Source organism: Hyla sarda, chromosome 3 (genome assembly GCF_029499605.1).
Source record: "Hyla sarda isolate aHylSar1 chromosome 3, aHylSar1.hap1, whole genome shotgun sequence".
NCBI lineage: Eukaryota > Metazoa > Chordata > Amphibia > Anura > Hylidae > Hyla > Hyla sarda.
Genome location: NC_079191.1, coordinates 445,041,793 through 445,059,572, shown reverse-complemented (window position 1 = coordinate 445,059,572; position 17,780 = coordinate 445,041,793). Strand labels below are relative to the sequence as shown.

At 45.2% G+C, this 17,780-nt stretch overlaps 1 protein-coding gene across 1 annotated transcript in view; it reads left to right on the top strand.

Annotated features, from left to right (window-relative positions):
- The window catches only part of ZFAND3 (zinc finger AN1-type containing 3), a 195,824-nt gene that overhangs the window by 133,886 nt on the left and 44,158 nt on the right, over positions 1-17,780 (top strand). The window contains exon 4 of the mRNA XM_056568669.1: positions 5,843-5,908. Coding sequence (XP_056424644.1) covers positions 5,843-5,908 — 66 coding nt within the window. The remainder of the gene's footprint in view (positions 1-5,842; positions 5,909-17,780) is intronic.

The window sequence follows — 17,780 nt, the reverse complement described above, 5'->3', positions numbered from 1 at the left end:
TTCCAGACTCTTTTGGTCCCCCTCCAGATGCCTCTGCCCCCCCCTCCAGACTCCTCCAGTACGGACATTTTTACTTACAAATTCAGACTTTTTCATTCTGGGACTGGACCCTGACGCTTCACTCTTGTCTTATATCATATTCAGTGCATTGTTTCCCATTGGCACTACTATTCCCAGCACTGCTACATGGTGTAGTGGCTTCTCCTGAGAGGGAGGCGATCACGTTCCCCATTAATTGTGAACCCGCGGTGGCCCCATTAGTTAACACATCAAGTGGCTGCATCCCGGAGGCGGTGGAGGGATTTAGGTAAGTTTAGTGAATCTCCCAGCGCGAGCATTAATGATAAAGCACCACAAGTCCCCCCCACAGGACCAGACCGCGTCCCCCCCCCCCCCACAGGACCAAACCGCATCGTCGTCCCCACAGGACCAGACCGCGTTCCCCCCCCACAGGACCAGACCGTGTCCCCCCCCCCCCCCACAGGACCAGACCGTGCCCCCCCCCCTCGCTTCATTAGGACATTCGCATTACAAATCCGGCATTTCTCTCATTCCAGGAACATTGGAGACCTGATAATCCTCAGGATTATTTAGCGTCCGGCTCCGCTCCGATGAATCGCGCTTCTGCCGCCGCCTTCACTTTCTTCTACTTTTTGATTTCTCAGTTGCTTTCAAACACGTTTACGGCGCATGAAATGAGGGAAGCGCTGAACTTCACGGACGATTCTCCACTCTCTTTATAGATCTCTGGTTATTACCTATAAAGCGACGATCACAACCTCGGCTTCTGAATTAGACCTTAAAGGGGTACTCCGGTTAAAAATGTTTTATTTTTATTTTAATCAACCGGTTACAGACAATTAAACAGATTTGTAAATTACTTCTATAGAAAAATCTTAACCCTTCCAGTACTTATCAGCTGCTGTATGCTCCAGGGGAAGTTGTGTAGTTCTTTCCAGTCTGTCCACAGTGCTCTCTGCTGACACCTCTGTCCATGTCAGGAACTGTCCAGAGCAGCAGAGGTTTGCTATGGGGATTTGCTCCTATTCTGGACAGTTCCTGATATGGACAGAGGTGTCAGCAGAGAGCACTGTGGTCAGACTGGAAAGAACTGCACAACTTCCTCTGGAACATACAGCAGCTGATAAGTGCTGGAAGAGTTAATATTTTTATGTAGAAGTAATTTACTAAACTGTGGATCTTTTTGGCACCAGTTGGTTTGAATATTCTTTTTTTTCCCCTCCGGAATACCCCTTTAATGATTTTTAATGTTTTTTGCTAAAGTATCTGGGAATTACATGGTGAATAGTTGCCTGGTTTACCCCTTAAGGGTAAATTGCACCTTAATATCTCCCTGAAGTACCTTGAAGCATGACCACAGCTGCAGTATAAAGCATGAGGGAGGACAGATCCATGTGCTGAATTTCGGGCTTTAGTAGACTCTTACCTAAACTTGGGCCATGTATAATTTTTGGGCTGAATAGAGCAACTCTACTGTTTAAAGCATGGAGGAGGAGCAGAGAAGCATTGGCCACTGCATGACACTGTTGGACACTGTTTTTAAAACAGTGTGCCTCTGGCTGTTGCAAAACTACAACTCTCAGCATGCCCGGACAGCCAAAGGCATGCTGGGAGTTGTAGTTTTGCAACAGCTGGAGGCGCACTGGTTGGGAAACACTACTCTGAGCATTGTTGGTCTCCCATCCACTGCCTAGTCCCTGATTCCTGCTGCTTAGCATGCTGGGAGTTGTAGTTTTGCAACAGCTGGAGGCGCACTGGTTGGGAAACACTACTCTGAGCATTGTTGGTCTCCCATCCACTGCCTAGACCCTGATTCCTGCTGCTTAGCATGCTGGGAGTTCTAGTTTTGCAACAGCTGGATGCACTCTGGTTGGAAAACACTACTCTGAGCGTTGTTGGTCTCCCATCCACTGCTAAACCACGATACATGCTGCTTAGCATGCTGGGAGTTGTAGTTTTTCAACAGCTGGATGCACCCTGGTTGGAAAACACTGTTGAAAGAGGAGTTATAACTATTTGCAAAATACGATGCAACCAAACTGTAGTCACTTATGATTGTTGTGCCCTAAGAGAGCAGAGCTGCAGTTTAAAGCATAGAGGGGGTAATTGGCAGCATCCAGTCCCTAAGGCCATGTTCACACGTCGGAATTCCCGTGCGGAATGTCTGCATGGAAATTCCGCTGCAGCAGAGTCTGTTCATTCTTTCAGCAGATACCACACGGAATGCATGGCTGTCTATGAGATGACGCATTAACGCGCGGTCCTAGCACTGAAATATTATGCCGGCGCCCGCAGTTTGCGGAGTGTCCGGATGGAGATTTTTGTAGACATGTGAACATAGCCTAATAAGAGGTGGACAGGCTCCCGATATACAATGCCACTAGGCACAAGTCCTTTATCATAGCCGTACCCTAAGAGAGCAGAGCTGCAGTATACAGCAGGGGGAGGACAGAACAGTAGCCTGAACTGCTTACGAGATGAGGTGGATTCCAGAATACTGCAGACTCTCTATATACAATCATCAGTGTTGTGTCCTAATACAGCTAAGCTGCAGTGTAAAGTGTGGGAAAGGGCAGAACCGCAGACTCTCTATATACACTGCTCAAAAAGGGAACACACAACACAATGTAACTCCAAGTCACTGACACTGGTGTGAAATCCCACTGTCCACTCAGGAAGAACACTGATTAACAATCAATGGAACATGGGACAGACAACACGTGGAAAGTATAGGCAATTAGCAAGACACCCCCAATAAAGGAGTGGTTCTGCAGGTGGTGACCACAGACCACTTCTCAGTTGCTATGCTTCCTGGATGATGTTTTGGTCACTTTTGAATGCTGGCGGTGCTTTCACTCTAGTGGTAGCATGAGACGGAGTCTACAACCCACACAAGTGGCTCAGGTAGTGCAGCTCATCCAGGATGGCACATCAATGTGAGCTGTGGCAAGAAGGTTCGCTGTGTCTGTCAGCGTAGTGTCCAGAGCATGGAGGCGCTACCAGGAGACAGGCCAGTACATCAGGAGACGTGGAGGAGGCCGTAGGAGGGCAACAGCCCAGCAGCAGGACCGCTACCTCCACCTTTGTGCCAGGAGGAGCAGAAGGAGCACTGCCAGAGCCCTGCAAAATGACCTCCAGCAGGCCACAAATGTGCATGTGTCCACTCAAACGGTCAGATACAGACTCCATGATAGTGGTATGAGGGCCCGATGTCCACAGGTGGGGGTTGTGCTTACAGCCCAACACCGTGCAGGACCTTTGGCATTTGCCAGACAACACCAAGATTGGTAAATTTGCCTCTGACGCCCTGTGCTCTTCACAGATGAAGGCAGATTCACACTGAGCACATGTGACAGACGTGACAGAGTCTGGAGACACCGTGGAGAATGTTCTGCTGCCTGCAACATCCTCCAGCATGACCGGTTTGGCGGCGGGTCAGTAATGGTGTGGGGTGGCATTTCTTTGGGGGGGCCGCACAGCCCTCCATGTGCTTGCCAGAGGTAGCCTGACTGCCATTAGGTACCGAGATGAGGTCCTCAGACCCCTTGTGAGACCATATGCTGGTGCGGTTGGCCCTGGGTTCCTCCTAATACAAGACAATGCTAGACCTCATGTGGCTGGAGTGTGTCAGCAGTTCCTACAAGAGGAAGGCATTGATGCTATGGACTGGCCGCCCGTTCCCCTGAATCCGATTGAGCACATCTGGGACGTCTCGCTCCATCCACCCCAGACTGTCCAGGAGTTAGGATGCTTTAGTCCAGGTCTGGGAGGACATCCCTCAGGAGACCATCCTCCACCTCATCAGGATCATGCCCAGGCGTTGTAGGGAGGTCATACGAGCACGTGGAGGCCACACACACTACTGAGCCTCATTGGGACTTGTATTAAGGACATTACATAAAGTTGGATCGGCCTGTAGTGGGGTTTTCCTCTGTGATTTTGAGTGACTCCATATCAAGACCTCCAGGGGTTAATGATTTCCATTGATAATTTTTGGTGATTTTGTTGTCAGCGCATTCAGCTATGTAAAGAGGAAAGTATTTCATACGATTAGTTCATTCATTCAGATCCAGGATGTGTTATCGCAGTGTTGAAAGACGAAATGATCCAGCACTTGGAATATTTGCAGCTTTATTGTAAATCCTCCTTAAAACAGCATATAATAAATCAACACTTCACAAGGTCTGACAAAACCTGACGCGTTTCGAGCGTATTCGGTCTTTGCCAAAAGATGTCCTCTTTTGACAGAGCGCATGCGCTCGAAACGCGTCAAGATTTGTCAGACCTTGTGAAGTGTTGACATTGTTCCATGCTGTTTAAAGGAGGATTTACAATAAAGCTGCAAATATTCCAAGTGCTGGATCATTTCGTCTTTCTTCATTGTCTGGACATGGAGAGTCTGAGTGGGGATCCGTGCACGGGACGTGGCAGGTGAGCTGGACTTTGCTATGTTATCTTAGTATTCCCTTTATGTTTTTTGAGCAGTGTACAATGCAGCCAAGTGCACGTCATTTATCATGGTTGGGTTGTGCCCTAATGTAGAAGAGCTGCAGTATAAAGTATGAACAAAAGGATGGAACCACAGACTCTCGATATACAATGCAGCCAAGTACAAGTCAATTATCCTTGTTGTGCCCCAATAAAGCAGAGCTGCAGTATAAAGCATGAGGGAAGGACAAAGCCGCAGACGCTCAATAAACAATTCAGCCAAGTGCAAGTCATGTATCATGGTTGGGTTGTGCCCTAATAGAGAAGAGCTGCAGTATAAAGTATGAACAAAAGGAGGGAACCACAGACTCTCGATATACAATGCAGCCAAGTACAAGTCAATTATCCTTGTTGTGCCCCAATAAAGCAGAGCTGCAGTATAAAGCATGAGGGAAGGACAAAGCCGCAGACGCTCAATAAACAATTCAGCCAAGTGCAAGTCATGTATCATGGTTGGGTTGTGCCCTAATAGAGAAGAGCTGCAGTATAAAGTATGAACAAAAGGAGGGAACCACAGACTCTCGATATATAATGCAGCCAAGTACAAGTCATTTATCCTTGTTGTGCCCCAATAAAGCAGAGCTGCAGTGTAAAGCATGGGGAAGGACAATGCCGCAGACGCTCAATAAACAATGCAGCCAAGAGCATGTCCTTTATCATGGTTGGGTTGTGCCCTAATAGAGAAGAGCTGCAGTATAAAGTATAAACAAAAGGATGGAACCACAGACTCTTGATATACAATGCAGCCAAGTACAAGTCATTTATCCTTGTTGTGCCCTAGTAAAGCAGAGCTGCAGTGTAAAGCATGGGGAAGGACAATGCCGCAGACGCTCAATAAACAATTCAGCCAAGTGCAAGTCATGTATCATGGTTGTGCCCTAAAAGAGCAAAGCTGCAGTGTAAAGCATGGGAAAGGATATACATGCAGCCAAGTACAAGTGTTTTATCATTGTTTTGCCCCCAATAGAGTGTAGCTGCAGTATAAAGAATAAAGAAGGGGCAGAGCAGCATTAGCCACCGCATGAGACTGTTGGACAGTGTTTTCCAAACAGTATGTCTCTGGCTGTTGCAAAACTACAACTCACAGCATGTCCGGACAGCCTTTGGCTGTCCGGGCATGCTGGGAGTTGTAGTTTTGTAACAGCTGGAGACACACTGGTTTGGAAAACACTGCTGTAGGAGGAATTAAAACTACAAAAGATTTTCAAAATATAGTGCAAGAAAACTGGAATCACTAGTCACTGCTGTGTCCTAATAGAGCGTAGCTGCAGTATAAAGCATGAAGGAGGAGCAGAGCGCCCTCCACTGACGGTTGTTGTCTCTTCTCTTCCAGGCGGGCCCTGCACAGATACAGCCCACGTGTCCCTCCTCACACCAAACAAAAGATCCTACGAGTCAGGTAAGGGCCGCGGCTCTGGGGCGGGGAGTGGGGGTGGGGGGGTTTGATACATGGCCACAGATCTAAACGGTGGTCACCGGGGACGAGTCCTGCATTATATATAACCGCCGCCGCTTCCACCCGAACACAACATGACCGCTAAAGAGGATTCTGGGTCCCCAGACGGAACGAGAACTGGAACAAGTACAGAGAGGAAGGAGCCAAACATGTGACCGAGCCCGGCAAACTGCCACGGATCCACGTGTATAAGCTACACAGTATACCTGCAGTCCTATGTAACACCACATCTAATATACAGTAATAACTCTGAGTAGAGATAATGTATAGATGTGACCTGCAGTCCTATGTAACAACACAGATAACAGTGATAACTCTCTGAGTACAGATAATGTATAGATGTGACCTGCAGTCCTATGTAACACCACAGATAACAGTGATAACTCTCTGAGTACAGATAATGTATAGATGTGACCTGCAGTCCTATGTAACACCACATCTAATATACAGTAAAAACTCTGAGTAGAGATAATGTATAGATGTGACCTGCAGTCCTATGTAACACCACAGATAACAGTGATAACTCTCTGAGTACAGATAATGTATAGATGTGACCTGCAGTCCTATGTAACACCACATCTAATATACAGTAAAAACTCTGAGTAGAGATAATGTATAGATGTGACCTGCAGTCCTATGTAACACCACAGATAACAGTGATAACTCTCTGAGTACAGATAATGTATAGATGTGACCTGCAGTCCTATGTAACATCACAGATAACACAGTGATATCTCTCTGAGTACAGATAATGTATAGATGTGACCTGCAGTCCTATGTAACACCACAGATAACAGTGATAACTCTCTGAGTACAGATAATGTATAGATGTGACCTGCAGTCCTATGTAACACCACAGATAACAGTGATAACTCTCTGAGTACAGATAATGTATAGATGTGACCTGCAGTCCTATGTAACACCACAGATAACAGTGATAACTCTCTGAGTACAGATAATGTATAGATGTGACCTGCAGTCCTATGTAACACCACAGATAACAGTGATAACTCTCTGAGTACAGATAATGTATAGATGTGACCTGCAGTCCTATGTAACACCACAGATAACAGTGATAACTCTCTGAGTACAGATAATGTATAGATATGACCTGCAGTCCTATGTAACACCACAGATAACACAGTGATAACTTTCTGAGTACAGATAATGTATAGATGTGACCTGCAGTCCTATGTAACACCACAGATAACAGTGATAACTCTCTGAGTACAGATAATGTAGTAGATGTGACCTGCAGTCCTATGTAACACCACAGATAACAGTGATAACCCTCTGAGTACAGATAATGTATAGATGTGACCTGCAGTCCTATGTAACACCTCAGATAACAGTGATAACTCTCTGAGTACAGATAATGTAGTAGATGTGACCTGCAGTCCTATGTAACACCACAGATAACACAGTGATAACTCTCTGAGTACAGATAATGTATAGATGTGACCTGCAGTCCTATGTAACACCACAGATAACACAGTGATAACTCTCTGAGTACAGATAATGTAGTAGATGTGACCTGCAGTCCTATGTAACACCACAGATAACAGTGATAACTCTGAGTACAGATAATGTATAGATGTGACCTGCAGTCCTATGTAACACCACAGATAACAGTGATAACTCTCTGAGTACAGATAATTTATAGATGTGACCTGCAGTCCTATGTTACACCACAGATAATACAGTGATAACTCTCTGAGTACAGATAATGTATAGATGTGACCTGCAGTCCTATGTAACACCACAGATAACACAGTGATAACTCTCTGAGTACAGATAATGTATAGATGTGTCCTGCAGTCCTATGTAACACCACAGATAACAGTGATAACTCTCTGAGTACAGATAATGTATAGATGTGACCTGCAGTCCTATGTAACACGATAGATAACACAGTGATAACTCTCTGAGTACAGATAATGTATAGATGTGACCTGCAGTCCTATGTAACACCACATATAATACAGTGATAACTCTCTGAGTACAGATAATGTATAGATGTGACCTGCAGTCCTATGTAACACCACAGATAACACAGTGATAACTCTCTGAGTACAGATAATGTATAGATGTGACCTGCAGTCCTATGTAACACCACAGATAACAGTGATAACTCTCTGAGTACAGATAATGTATAGATGTGACCTGCAGTCCTATGTAACACCACAGATAACACAGTGATATCTCTCTGAGTACAGATAATGTAGTAGATGTGACCTGCAGTCCTATGTAACACCACAGATAACACAGTGATATCTCTCTGAGTACAGATAATGTATAGATGTGACCTGCAGTCCTATGTAACACTACAGATAACAGTGATAACTCTCTGAGTACAGATAATGTATAGATGTGACCTGCAGTCCTATGTAACGCCACAGATAACAGTGATAACTCTCTGAGTACAGATAATGTAGTAGATGTGACCTGCAGTCCTATGTAACACCACAGATAACACAGTGATAACTCTCTGAGTACAGATAATGTATAGATGTGACCTGCAGTCCTATGTAACACCACAGATAACACAGTGATAACTCTGAGTACAGATAATGTAGTAGATGTGACCTGCAGTCCTATGTAACACCACAGATAACAGTGATAACTCTCTGAGTACAGATAATGTATAGATGTGACCTGCAGTCCTATGTAACACCACAGATAACAGTGATAACTCTCTGAGTACAGATAATGTATAGATGTGACCTGCAGTCCTATGTAACACCACAGATAACACAGTGATAACTCTCTGAGTACAGATAATGTATAGATGTGACCTGCAGTCCTATGTAACACCACAGATAACACAGTACAGATTGTTGCGATGGTTTTGCCCCTGTCTTCAGGTTGGAGATGACCGCGGAGCAGTGCGGGCAGCCGCTGAAGCATGAAGGCCTAATACCTCTCATCAGTAAGAGGGGGTGCGGCAGGGGGAGGGGGCTTGCGCTGATCTCGCTGTGCCGCACACATGACAGCGCTCTCGGGCTGGGTGATCTATGCTGATGAGATTCTAGAGCCTCATCTCCCTCTATTGTCCTTCCATCAAGAACAATTCATTCCAGACGACAGAAAGCTGAGTGTGATCTGATAGAGACGTCTTCATTATACAGGATCCCTGACAGCACTGCCCGGCGGGATGACAGGAACACATCTGCTTCTGGAGTATTCACCTGGTTACTATATACAAAATGTCCAGAAAGACTTTCTGGATACATTGTATATAGTGATGGGGGTGAAGATTTTCTGGATACATTGTATATAGTGACATGTTGGATGAAGACTTTCTGGATACATTGTATATAGTGACCCGGGGGTGAAGACTTTCTGGATACATTGTATATAGTGATGGGGGTGAAGATTTTCTGGATACATTGTATATAGTGACATGTTGGATGAAGACTTTCTGGATACATTGTATATAGTGACTGGGGGTGAAGACTTTCTGGATACATTGTATATAGTGACCGGGGGTGAAGACTTTCTGGATACATTGTATATAGTGACCGGGATGAAGACTTTCTGAATACATTGTATATAGTGACCGGGATGAAGACTTTCTGAATACATTGTATATAGTGACTGGGGGTGAAGACTTTCTGGATACATTGTATATAGTGACCGGGGGGGGGGTGAAGACTTTCTGGATACATTGTATATAGTGACCGGGGGGTGAAGACTTTCTGGATACATTGTATATAGTGACCGGGGGGTGAAGACTTTCTGAATACATTGTATATAGTGACCGGGGGGGGGATGAATACTTTCTGGATACATTGTATATAGTGACTGGGGGGGTGAATACTTTCTGGATACATTGTATATAGTGACTGGGGGTGAAGACTTTCTGGATACATTGTATATAGTGACCGGGGGTGAAGACTTTCTGGATACATTGTTTATAGTGACCGGGGGTGAAGACTTTCTGGATTCATTGTATATAGCGACCGGGACTGAAGACTTTCTGGATACATTGTATAATTGTATATATAGTGACCGGGGGGGGGTGAATACTTTCTGGATACATTGTTTACAGTGACCGGAGGTAAAGACTTTCTGGATATATTGTATATAGTGACCGGGGGGGGGATGAATACTTTCTGGATACATTGTATATAGTGACCGGGGGGTGAATACTTTCTGGATACATTATATATAGTGACCGGGGGTGAATACTTTCTGGATACATTGTATATAGTGACCGGGGGGGGGGGGGGGTCGAATACTTTCTGGATACATTGTATACAGTGACCGGGGGTGAAGACTTTCTGGATACATTGTATATAGTGATCGGGGGTGAAGACTTTCTGGATACATTGTATAATTGTATATAGTGACCGGGGGGGGGGTGAAGACTTTCTGGATACATTGTATATAGTGACCGGGGGTGAAGACTTTCTGGATACATTGTATATAGCGACCGGGACTGAAGACTTTCTGGATACATTGTATAACTGTATATAGTGACCAGGGGGTGAATACTTTCTGGATACATTGTATATTGGGACCCGGGGGGGGGGGGGGGGTGAAGACTTTCTGGATACATTGTATATAGTGACCGGGGGGGGGGGGGGGGTCGAATACTTTCTGGATACATTGTATACAGTGACCGGGGGTGAAGACTTTCTGGATACATTGTATATAGCGATCGGGGGTGAAGACTTTCTGGATACATTGTATATAGTGACCGGGGGTGAAGACTTTCTGGATACATTGTATATAGTGACCGGGGAGGTGAATACTTTCTGGATACATTGTATATAGTGACCGGGGGGGTGAATACTTTCTGGATACATTGGATATAGTGACCGGGGGGGGGGTGAAGACTTTCTGGATACATTGCATATAGTGACCGGGGAGGTGAAGACTTTCTGAATACATTGTATATAGTGACCGGGGAGGTGAAGACTTTCTGGATACATTGTATATAGTGACCGGGACTAAAGACTTTCTGAATACATTGTATAATTGTATATAGTGACCAGGGGGTGAATACTTTCTGGATACATTGTATATAGTGACCGGGGGGTGAAGACTTTCTGGATACATTGTATATAGTGATCGGGGGTGAAGACTTTCTGGATACATTGTATATAGTGACCGGGGAGGTGAATACTTTCTGGATACATTGTATATAGTGACCGGGGGGGGTGAAGACTTTCTGGATACATTGTATATAGTGACCGAGGGTGAAGACTTTCTGGATACATTGTATATAGTGACCGGGGTGGTGAAGACTTTCTGGATACATTGTATATAGTGACCGGGACTAAAGACTTTCTGGATACATTGTATATAGTGACCGGGGGGGGGGGGGGATACTTTCTGGATACATTGTATATAGTGACCGGGGGGGGGGGGGGGGTGAATACTTTCTGGATACATTGTATATAGTGACCGGGGGTGAAGACTTTCTGGATACATTGTATATAGTGACCGGGGGTGAAGACTTTCTGGATACATTGTATATAGTGACCGGGGGTGAAGACTTTCTGGATACATTGTATATAGTGACCGGGGGGGTGAATACTTTCTGGATACATTGTATATAGTGACTGGGGAGGTGAAGACTTTCTGGATACATTGTATATAGTGACCGGGGGGGGTGAAGACTTTCTGGATACATTGTATATAGTGACCGGGGGGGGGTGAATATTTTCCGGATACATTGTATATAGTGACCGGGGGGGGGGGGTGAATACTTTCTGGATACATTGTATATAGTGACCGGGGGGTGAATACTTTCTGGATATATTGTATATAGTGACCGGGGGGGTGAATATTTTCTAGATATATTGCATATAGTGACCGGGGGGGGGGGGGGTGAAGACTTTCTGGATACATTGTATATAGTGACCGGGGGGTGAAGACTTTCTGGATACATTGTATATAGTGACCGGGGTGGTGAAGACTTTCTGGATACATTGTATATAGTGACCGGGACTAAAGACTTTCTGGATACATTGTATATAGTGACCGGGGGGGGGGGGGGGGGGGGGGAATACTTTCTGGATACATTGTATATAGTGACCGGGGGGGGGGGGGGGTTGAATACTTTCTGGATACATTGTATATAGTGACCGGGGGTGAAGACTTTCTGGATACATTGTATATAGTGACCGGGGGTGAAGACTTTCTGGATACATTGTATATAGTGACCGGGGGTGAAGACTTTCTGGATACATTGTATATAGTGACCGGGGGGGTGAATACTTTCTGGATACATTGTATATAGTGACTGGGGAGGTGAATACTTTCTGGATACATTGTAGAATGAACCTATATGATTTCCATTGATCCGTTGTGTTTCTTCCGTGACTCTTTATGGGATTGCTTTCCTTGTTGCTTGTATTGATTTTCCCTATTGAGGTGACACAACCTTGACCCCAGATCTCGGTGCCGTATTGTGTCTTCTTTCCACCTCCCTCTTGGATTACACGGAGTTACTGACGCTCCAGACTCCATTGACTCCTGTGAATGATCTCCGGCTTCAGAGAATCCTGTGGCCCCGACCTCCTCGCAGCGTCTGGTCCCCGGGGAGAACATCACTAATTACTTGCAAATCATCTTCCCACTTGTAAGTCTCTCAGATCTGTAACCAGCTGGGAGGAACATGACGGAGGCACCGAGGTCTGAGCAGCTGAGCACTTCAAGACAGGAGGGATCTGCAGACTTGTTAGAGAGGCCGAGACCTCCGCACCGCGGGGAAACGCCGGATTAATGCACTCTCAGGATATAACCGGAGGGCGATGGATGTGAGGGAGGCCGATGTAATTACTAACCGGCTTATCAACCTTCCAGTATACTTATAAGAGGCCTCTATGGGGATTATAGGACCCGCAAAGGAACATCAGCTGCTACGGTACAGAATGACTCTCCTTCTAGATCAGTGTTTTCCAAACACGGTGCCTCCAGCTGTGGCCCAGACAGCTAAAGTATTTAACAGTTCACTTCTCTGCAATGTGCTGTCCTCTGCCAGTTGTTAGGGGAATTCCATCTCTAGTGACAAACAGACCAGGAAGTAGTAGCGGGGCAAAGATAGTGCAGAACAGTGTTTTCCAGTCAGTGTATCTCCAGCATTTGCAAAACTACAACCCCCCGCATGCCCAGACAGCAGATAATTTCCCCGCAATCTGCTGTCCACTGCTGCCTGTTAGGAGAATTCCATCTCTAGTGACAGATAGACCAGGATGGATACCAGGAAGTGGGGGCAGGGCATAGATAGTGCAGAACAGTGTTTCCCAATCACTGTGCCTCCAGCTGTTTCCAAACTACAACCCCCAGCATGCCCAAAGTGGACATCAGATCACTTTTCTGCAATCTGCTGTTCAATTTCTGTTGATAGGGGAATTCCATCTCTAGTAGCAGGCAAACCAGGATGGATCATAGATTGTGCAGAACAAAGTTTTACAATCAGTGTGTCCCCAGCTGTTGCAAAACTACAACCCCCAGCATGCCCGGACAGCCAAAGGCTGTCCGGGCATGCTGGGGGTTGTAGTTTTGCAACAGCTGGAGACAAATTGATTGGGAAACACTGTTCTAGTTATTCATGCCATTACAGCATCTCCTTGGGTTCTCACCCAGCTTTCCCTGTCTCCTGAGTGCCCACACATGCAGCCATCCAGTATGGGTAGAAGTATGGTGGCCTTATTGGTTATTTTGTGGCAAACAGTAGTAATATACGTGCAGTATGATACATTCTACCCTCTGCTGCCGCCCAGCCTATAATATATCACCGATACGCCAAATTACTCCGGTGCAGGATGTGAGTCTGGAGCCGCTCTTCGCCTTAGTATTACATCTTCACTCGGCGTATGATCTCCTCGCGCTTTCATCTCAGTATCACGCCGGTTTCTGATCGTACTATGTCGAGGAAATAAAACACCATAGAAATCCATTTAGTATCAAACAGTAAAGATCCCTGTGAACACAAAGAGGCCGGAGCAAAGTGTGAAATAAAACTCGGGAGATACTGCCGCGGAATATCAACAACCCGCAAGCCATCCCGCACCCTCCCCCGACACCGGCGAGTCCACATCAAAGGTACTACTATAGTGTAATACAGAGTTCATTATATAGAGATCAGCGGTGACATCACTGAGAATACAGCCTATCCATCACTAGAGATTAGCTGTGACATCACTGAGAATACTTCCTATCCATCACTAGAGATCAGCGGTGACATCACTGAGAATACAGCCTATCCATCACTAGAGATCAGCAGTGACATCACTGAGAATACAGCCTATCCATCACCAGTGATCAGCGGTGACATCACTGAGAATACAGCCTATCCATTCACTAGAGATCTGCGGTGACAGCACTGAGAATACAGCCTATCCATCACTAGAGATCAGCGGTGACATCACTGAGAATACAGCCTATCCATTCACTAGAGATCAGCAGTGACATCACTGAGAATACAGCCTATCCATTACCAGTGATCAGCGGTGACATCACTGAGAATACAGCCTATCCATCACTAGAGATCAGCGGTGACATCACTGAGAATACAGCCTATCCATCACTAGAGATCAGCAGTGACATCACTGAGAATACAGCCTATCCATCACTAGAGATCAGCGGTGACATCACTGAGAATACAGCCTATCCATTCACTAGAGATCAGCGGTGACATCACTGAGAATACAGTCTATCCATCACTAGAGATCAGCAGTGACATCACTGAGAATACAGCCTATCCATCACCAGTGATCAGCGGTGACAGCACTGAGAATACAGCCTATCCATCACTAGAGATCAGCGGTGACATCACTGAGAATACAGCCTATCCATTCACTAGAGATCAGCAGTGACATCACTGAGAATACAGCCTATCCATTACCAGTGATCAGCGGTGACATCACTGAGAATACAGCCTATCCATCACTAGAGATCAGCGGTGACATCACTGAGAATACAGCCTATCCATCACTAGAGATCAGCAGTGACATCACTGAGAATACAGCCTATCCATCACTAGAGATCAGCGGTGACATCACTGAGAATACAGCCTATCCATTCACTAGAGATCAGCGGTGACATCACTGAGAATACAGTCTATCCATTCACTAGAGATCAGCGGTGACATCACTGAGAATATTTCCCTAGTGGCTTCTCTTTAGTAAACACTGCTGTTGTTGATGATAAGGTCGGGGTGATGTATATTAGTTGGGGTGTTGGTGATAAGGTCGGGGTGACATATATTAGTTGGGGTGTTGGTGATGATAAGGTCGGGGTGATATATATTAGTTGGGGTGTTGGTGATGATAAGGTCGGGGTGATATATATTAGTTGGGGTGTTGGTGATAAGGTCGGGGTGACATATTAGTTGGGGTGTTGGTGATAAGGTCGGGGTGATATATATTAGTTGGGGTGTTGGTGATAAGGTCGGGTGACATATATTAGTTGGGGTGTTGTTGATATGGTCGGGGTGATATATATTAGTTGGGGTGTTGGTGATGATAAGGTCGGGGTGATATATATTAGTTGGGGTGTTGGTGATGATAAGGTCGGGGTGACATATATTAGTTGGGGTGTTGGTGATAAGTTCGGGGTGATATATATTAGTTGGGGTGTTGGTGATAAGGTCGGGGTGACATATATTAGTTGGGGTGTTGTTGATATGGTCGGGGTGATATATATTAGTTGAGGTGTTGGTGATGATAAGGTCGGGGTGATATATATTAGTTGGGGTGTTGGTGATGATAAGGTCGGGGTCATATATATTAGTTGGGGTGTTGGTGTTGGTGATAAGGTCGAGGTGATATATATTAGTTGGGGTGTTGGTGATGATAAGGTCAAGGTGATATATATTAGTTGGGGTGTTGTTGATGATAAGGTCGGGGTGATATATATTAGTTGGGGTGTTGGTGATGATAAGGTCGGGTGATATATATTAGTTGGGGTGTTGGTGATGATAAGGTCGTGGTGATATATATTAGTTGGGGTGACATATTAGTTGGGGTGTTGTTGTTAAGGTGAGGGTGATATCTATTAGTTGGGGTGTTGGTGATAAGGTCGGGGTGATATATATTAGTTGAGGTGTTGGTGATAAGGTCGGGGTGACATATTAGTTGGGGTGTTGTTGATGATAAGGTCGGGGTGATATATATTAGTTGGGGTGTTGGTGATAAGGTCGGGGTGATATATATTAGTTGAGGTGTTGGTGATAAGGTCGGGGTGACATATTAGTTGGGGTGTTGTTGATGATAAGGTCGGGGTGATATATATTAGTTGGGGTGTTGTTGATGATAAGGTTGGGGTGATATATATTAGTTGGGGTGTTGTTGGTAAGGTCGGGATGATATATATTAGTTGGGGTGTTGTTGATGATAAGGTCGGGGTGACATATATTAGTTGGGGTGTTGTTGATGATAAGGTCGGGGTGAAATATATTAGTTGAGGTGTTGGTGATAAGGTCGGGGTGACATATTAGTTGGGGTGTTGTTGATGATAAGGTCGGGGTGATATATATTAGTTGGGGTGTTGTTGATGATAAGGTTGGGGTGACATATATTAGTTGGGGTGTTGTTGATAAGGTCGGAGTGATATATATTAGTTGGGGTGTTGTTGATGATAAGGTTGGGGTGACATATATTAGTTGGGGTGTTGTTGATAAGGTCGGGGTGATATATATTAGTTGGGGTGTTGTTGATGATAAGGTCGGGGTGACATATATTAGTTGGAGTGTTGTTGATAAGGTCGGGGTGGTATATATTAGTTGGGGTGTTGGTGATAAGGTCGGGGTGACATATATTAGTTGGGGTGTTGTTGATATGGTCGGGGTGACATATATTAGTTGGGGTGTTGGTGATAAGGTCGGGTGACATATATTAGTTGGGGTGTTGTTGATATGGTCGGGGTGATATATATTAGTTGGGGTGTTGGTGATAAGGTCGGGGTGATATATATTAGTTGAGGTGTTGGTGATAAGGTCGGGGTGACATATTAGTTGGGGTGTTGTTGATGATAAGGTCGGGGTGATATATATTAGTTGGGGTGTTGGTGATAAGGTCGGGGTGATATATATTAGTTGAGGTGTTGGTGATAAGGTCGGGGTGACATATTAGTTGGGGTGTTGTTGATGATAAGGTCGGGGTGATATATATTAGTTGGGGTGTTGTTGATGATAAGGTTGGGGTGATATATATTAGTTGGGGTGTTGTTGATAAGGTCGGGATGATATATATTAGTTGGGGTGTTGTTGATGATAAGGTCGGGGTGACATATATTAGTTGGGGTGTTGTTGATGATAAGGTCGGGGTGATATATATTAGTTGAGGTGTTGGTGATAAGGTCGGGGTGACATATTAGTTGGGGTGTTGTTGATGATAAGGTCGGGGTGATATATATTAGTTGGGGTGTTGTTGATGATAAGGTTGGGGTGACATATATTAGTTGGGGTGTTGTTGATAAGGTCGGAGTGATATATATTAGTTGGGGTGTTGTTGATGATAAGATTGGGGTGACATATATTAGTTGGGGTGTTGTTGATAAGGTCGGGGTGATATATATTAGTTGGGGTGTTGTTGATGATAAGGTCGGGGTGACATATATTAGTTGGAGTGTTGTTGATAAGGTCGGGGTGGTATATATTAGTTGGGGTGTTGGTGATAAGGTCGGGGTGACATATATTAGTTGGGGTGTTGTTGATATGGTCGGGGTGACATATATTAGTTGGGGTGTAGGTGATAAGGTCGGGGTGACATATATTAGTTGGGGTGTTGCTGATGATAAGGTCGTGGGTGATATATATTAGTTGGGGTGTTGTGGATGATAAGGTTGGGGTGTTGCTGAT